We start from the raw sequence: 6,000 nt of genomic DNA on the forward strand, positions 1-6,000 counted from the left end.
CCTCGAGCCTAAAACCACTTGGTAAACATTTTTAATTTTGATTGTATATAGGTCTGATTGTATATAGATTAGGTAAATAGGTTAGCTTGGTAAACATTTTCAATACTTAAGTAGAGTCTTCTTATTGGTCTGCATGTTTTGGTCTTATAGTCTGTTAGGTTTGCTTGTATATAGGTCTGCTTGTATAGTTTGAGTTAGAGTCTGTTAGTATATAGTATTAGCTTTATTGGTCTGCTTGTATAACTTAAGTAGAGTCTGGTTGTATAATTTGAGTTTGAGTATGTTTGTATTTGATTAGGTCTACTTGTTTATAGATTATGGATGGTATCAAAGCTAACTGGTTTATTTGATTGTAGGTTTGGTAAGGACAATGGAAAGCTAACCCGGAAGATCACTAAATGTTTCACAAACAAGTTTGATGGGCCATATTACAATTGGAGCTGTGTTCCTACTGGTAGAAGAGAAAGATACTTCCTCGAATTCACGGTAAAATTCTGTCTCTTCTTATACTTATGTAATTACACTTTTGTTTTGTTTTTTGATCACTAACACCAAACTCTACTCTTGTTTTGTAGAAACTACACACCTGGCATCCCTCAGTGACAGGTGTTGTTGAAGCTAAATTCTACAAGATTTGTCAGGTGCGGATGAAAGACATGGTTAGCAAGGCATGTTCAAAACGAGAGAGGCCAAATTGGATCGAGAAAACACTTTGGATAGAGATGTGTGCCTATTGGGACACTGAAGAAGCATTAGCAAAGAGTTCAACCACATCAGCAGCTAGGATGTCTGACCGTAATGGTCTTGGTCCTCACAAGCATGTTGCTGGTCCAAAGTCGTTTTTACAAATAGAGCAAGAGATGGTACATTCTGACCTATTTACTTTGTTTTAGTTTTAGATTACTTAGACCTATATATTTACTTTGTTCAGGAAGTTGAATTGGGAAGACCTCCTACTATTGGTGAAGTTTTCATCAGGACTCATACCAAGAAGGATGGGACTTTTGTGGATAGGAAGGCGCAGGAAGTCCATGAAACATATCTCAAGAACAAGGCAGCTAAGTTGGCTGCCCTTCAAGAGAATGATGAACAAGCAGATGGGACTTCGCGACGATCTGAGCTGTCTCAAGAGGAGGATGATGAGATCTTCCTTCAGGTAAATAGTCTGTTATTTATGGTTGCTTTTGTTATGCAGTCTAACTGTGTAATACTCTTTCTTTTGGTATGCAGTCTACTGTCACAAACGACAGAGGAGAATACTTTGGTGTTGGCAGCCTCGGGGTTTACATCAACGGGAAGCGTAAGTACCCAGGAAGCAGTTCTTCTTTCACAACACTCCAATCACAGCTTGAGGATGCTAACCGGAAGGTAGAGGAACAAGCAGCGCTCCAAGCAGAACGTGAAGCAGAGGCTTTGCGGGTCGCAGCTGAGATCAAGCATTTGGCGATAGTGAAGAAGTATTTGAGCGAGACTGACCCAAAGTTTATGGCCTTCCTCAAGTCTCAATCTGCTGCCACTGATACTACTACTGCTGCCACGACTGCTGCCACTGCTGCTGCCACGACTGCTGCCACTGCTGCTGCCACGACTGCTGCTACTACTGCTACTATTCCTACTGCTCAACAACCATAGGTCCCTCATTCTCTAAACTTTCCCTCCTTCTCTGAACTTGAAAACATTTGTGTTGCTTTGAAAACTTGTGTAAGTTGTTTGGTTACTTGAACTTGGTTCTTATGTTTATGTATGTTTATGTTGTGGTTTATTTTATAATGTTCTTATGTTTTAAATAGAAGTCTTTTTGCTTATAAATTGGTAATAACAATCAAATTAGCAACAATTTATTCTTCTAAAATTAGCATTCTAAGTCGATAATAATCAGTCGCAAAGTAGTATCAATTCAGTTACCAAAACATTTAGAAAATAGTCGCCATGTAGTGACATAACAGTCGCTAGATTCGTCACAAAACAGTCGCCAAAAGAGTCGCAAACTTAGCGACTGTGTGACGACTAAATAGCGACTGCAAATAATGGTCGCCTATTAGTCGCCAAATAGCGACTGTTATGCGACATATTAATTTAGCGACGCAAGGTTCAGCGACTACGTGTTTTAGTCGCCAAACAGTCGTAATTATGTATTTAGCGACGATTTTGTTACTATTAGTGTAGTCGTTAAATCCATGTTTTCTTGTAGTGTTTGCCAAACCTTTTGAAGATATCCGATAAAGCTTGTTCTATCAGAAAAACTTATATTAATCTGTCATCTTGAAAAAATTGAAGTATTCCGCAATTAGGTGTTTCTGCAACTATTTTGTGGGTTGGCTTTTTGCATGCGAGGTCTTCTCTAAGTCCAAACATATACGGACTTTTTATTTTGTTTTTGTTTTTATTCATCTCGATTGCTTTTGCTTGGCATGCATGCAAAAATTAATTATGGGAAATTTCAAGCCATCCACTATATTTTTGACATGAAATTTGGTGGGATTTCTTAGTTAGAGATAGTCCGACATGATTAAACTACTGATATAATTGTCATAATTTAATTTCTTATAGTCATCTATAACACCATATTTCCGTCAAAGGATTACATTTTCCACCTTAAACATGATTATTTTATCTCTTCCTTTTATCAAGTCACGCTTTTGTGATGGATAAGCTAATTCAATGTATGCATTTTTATTTTGTTAAAAAGGCATTTGCACAACTTCTCTTTTTTATGTAACAAATTATTACAGCTATATATAAAAAAAATTACACTTTATTTTTACATGTCTTCATTGCTATCTTCATCTGTTTGTTTTCCTCGTTTACTGCTGTGACTTGGTCAAACTTATTGTTCTCTTCAACATTTGCAATCACAGGCTCCATCGGAAAAAAGGAAAGAAAAAGATTTTGCTAACAGTTAAAGTTACCAATGATAATTCCTTAATCTTGCATGCTTTTTTCACTGTTTTCTTCCCATAAATATAAGGCTTAATTATGATACGATATAAGCGTATAATATAGATCCGATCTTTAACAAAAAATTTATTTAAGTTGTAATTATTTTTGTAAGAGTAGCTAGTGATATTGTATATATTAAAACCAATTTTTTTAACAAATTATTTTCGAATTTTTCTCGTAATATTTGTAGATAAATCGATTATCTAGATTTTGCTAAAACTACTGTAGAATTCCGAAAATGGGTAGAAAATCTAATCTATGGTTATAGCGAGTTCATGCCCTTAGTCCTAAAACCGTAACCACCATGCCACACATGAGTTTAGGTCCGACGGTAGGGATAGATAATATAGGCATATGCTATGGATCCAAAATTAATTTCAAATTTTTTTTATAAGATAAAACTGTCCAGTTTTATAAAGAAAATTTAGTAAAAAACTTGAATATTTTTTTGTTTTGTCGAGGGTCCTCCCATAGATTAAGACGGACTTATTGAGTTTCTCTACTAATAGTACTTATAGTAGTTTTTATTTATTTATTTACTTATAGTAGCTACAGAAAAGTATATTACATATTCGATGAATTTGTATCCGAATCTTAAATCCTCTATTCAAACAAAATGAGATGTTGCTCATCGCCTCATCCGATTCATTCAAAACTTACGTGATCGAAAACTTGAAATGAGTAACAGAAGGAGAAGTCAAAATGTAAACAAGATTAGTATGTCTGCCACAAACAAAAGGTGGGAACTACCTTACCATTTATATTGTTGTCTCTTCCATTAATATACATCATCCCAATATCTACGGCTCAAATGGCAAAAGCTTGGAATCTTCAGAGAGAGAATAATCCGGACGCAGTTTATAGGAGAAAATCAGGGTCGTTTTCAAATGTTCAATCACGCTAATGTTCCAGCAGTGGAAGACAAATTTGACGTCTCAGTCTCTTTGGACTAGACTTTGTGTTCGTTATATGTTTATATCCAACCAAACCTCCACATGATTTTGTAATTTTGTTATATGTCATAAAACAAAAACTCACTTTTATATAATAAAGATTACCACTTAAAAACCCTCTTTTCTCTTCCCTGCTAAAATCTTTTTTTTTCCGATCAATGGACTCAGCGTTTATATAATAATGTTATGACTATGGCACAAGTATATGGTAGTGCATTACACAGGGATTGATTTTACTGCCCACCTGCATCATCTTCAGCAGATTTCTTGTATTCAGGTTTAAGCTCATATGTCCCTTGGTTTGATCCTCTCTTATTGTACACGCAGAGCTCGTTTAGTATTTCTTTCAGGAACTGAGCTGGCTGGTCCGTCTCTTGTACAAGCTGCTTCAATGTCCAGTTAGGTTGGCCTTCGAATAGCTTGAACATTATAGCTTCAAGCTCACCACGATCTCTCCTCGTCCTCTTCACCTCGGTTTGCTTGACTGGGGGAGGTTTCCTCTTTTCCTGCTCATTCAGACACAAACTTCTACATTAGTAAGGCTGATCAGGTAAAGGAAAGATAAAGCCAGAAGGTTAAAGTTTTCAGATCATTAGTCGAAGTTTCCATCCTAAATTATATTTAGTCTGAGTAAAGAATGAGCATTGAAGCTGGATTGTTGTTGCTTCATTAACTCTATACCATTTCAATGATTATTGAGAAGAGAATAACATCTTACCTTTGAATTGGAGGAAACTAAACCAAGCATTCCAGGCATGGGCCTCATATGTACTCCGCGGTCATTATCAATAACCTTACATGCAATTCAAGGTCCTTAGACAAGTAAGAGCCAGCATACAAGAATCAAAGGAAAACAAACACCTGAATGTGCAAACAAACATACCTGAATCTGTCGATTTTTAACCATGGCTTTGCTCGTTCTCTCACGACAGAGCCTAGCATATTCTTCAATGTTCTCGCCATGTGGCTTCATATCGAATTTGTGATCAACATTTCCTTCAACAGCTGTATTTACTGGAGTAGCTTGCCAAGTGTGAGATGAAAAGCAAACGAAGAAACATATCTCATGTTATCAATCAGACAAAAGTCAAATCCAAACCTAGATTGGTTTCGGAGAAGGCCTCCATCGGAACAAAGTCTTTGAACATGTTCAAAGCGTAGCACTTTGGCATGTTCCCATACTCAGCAGCAACCATTTGCATAGTAAACTGTGATTAATACCAGTACAAGGAAATAAGTCGCAAGAACAACAAATAGAGAACTCAACAGAAGAATCGTCCCCTAAGCTAGATTTGTAAATCAACCACATGGGTAATGAAAAGATTCAAACTTTGTCAAGGTTCCTACACAAGTAATGTAATTTCAACACTCAATTTCATAATCAATCTAGGGTTTCGAAACCGGGTTTGAACTCAAACTCAAAATCAATAACTTGAGAACCAAAATTACCTCAGGCGAATAATCGGGCCGTAAAGGATCAACGTCGAGAACAACCTTTGCCAAGTTGGGAAGAGAATCAGAGGAAGAATAAGAAGAAGACGAAGGAGCTAGCTTCTCCCATGTCTTGGCTACAACTACAGGACACTTCATCAACCAAATACGTCTATCAGTTTTCTCCATATCGAGTTCATGACTCTCTTCCATCGTTACTCAAAATAACTCTCTCTCCAAATCAATATTCTTCTTCGTCTTCTCGTAGTTACTTCTCCTGAGCTCTGATCTAAACTCTGTTTCGGATTTTGTTTTTGACTTAACCCTAAGTCTTGTCGTACTTTGAAGCGGAGGTGAAAAAAGGAAAATGATCTTAAAGAGCCGACCCGTTACTAAATACCCGGACCGAATTGGGCTCTAAAAACTGGGCTACGGCCCATATCCTGTATCATTAAAACCCAATTTCTTTAATGGGCCGTTTGCAAAAACATATATGACATGGTTCATATATTATACTGCATACATAAACACATGTAGAGCATGCATTGATGTATGGTGCATGTATATATGTATTAAATGAATACATACATATTGTTTGGACTTTGGACCACTATCTAGTGTTGATAAAGAGTAAAGAAGACACCACTCGTTGTTGACAAAAAAGGAAACAAAATAC

General features: G+C 36.6%; 2 protein-coding genes across 2 annotated transcripts; one reads left to right on the forward strand and one right to left on the reverse strand.

The window, feature by feature from the left end:
- Positions 1 to 515: 515 nt before the first annotated feature.
- LOC110224223 lies at positions 516 to 1,722 on the forward strand. Its single transcript, XM_021010096.1, has 4 exons — positions 516 to 863; positions 932 to 1,156; positions 1,231 to 1,499; positions 1,707 to 1,722. Exons 1-4 carry the CDS (start codon positions 648 to 650, stop codon positions 1,720 to 1,722), a joined length of 726 nt encoding a protein of 241 aa, XP_020865755.1. The 5' UTR covers positions 516 to 647.
- Positions 1,723 to 3,962: 2,240 nt separating this feature from the next.
- On the reverse strand, positions 3,963 to 5,662 carry LOC9323666 (transcription initiation factor IIF subunit beta). Its single transcript, XM_002888983.2, has 5 exons — positions 5,343 to 5,662; positions 4,993 to 5,101; positions 4,777 to 4,907; positions 4,612 to 4,686; positions 3,963 to 4,399 (listed from the first exon to the last, which is right to left on the reverse strand). Exons 1-5 carry the CDS (start codon positions 5,535 to 5,537, stop codon positions 4,127 to 4,129), a joined length of 783 nt encoding a protein of 260 aa, XP_002889029.1. The 5' UTR covers positions 5,538 to 5,662; the 3' UTR covers positions 3,963 to 4,126.
- Positions 5,663 to 6,000: the final 338 nt, after the last annotated feature.

Source organism: Arabidopsis lyrata (assembly GCF_000004255.2).
Source record: "Arabidopsis lyrata subsp. lyrata unplaced genomic scaffold ARALYscaffold_2, whole genome shotgun sequence".
NCBI lineage: Eukaryota > Viridiplantae > Streptophyta > Magnoliopsida > Brassicales > Brassicaceae > Arabidopsis > Arabidopsis lyrata.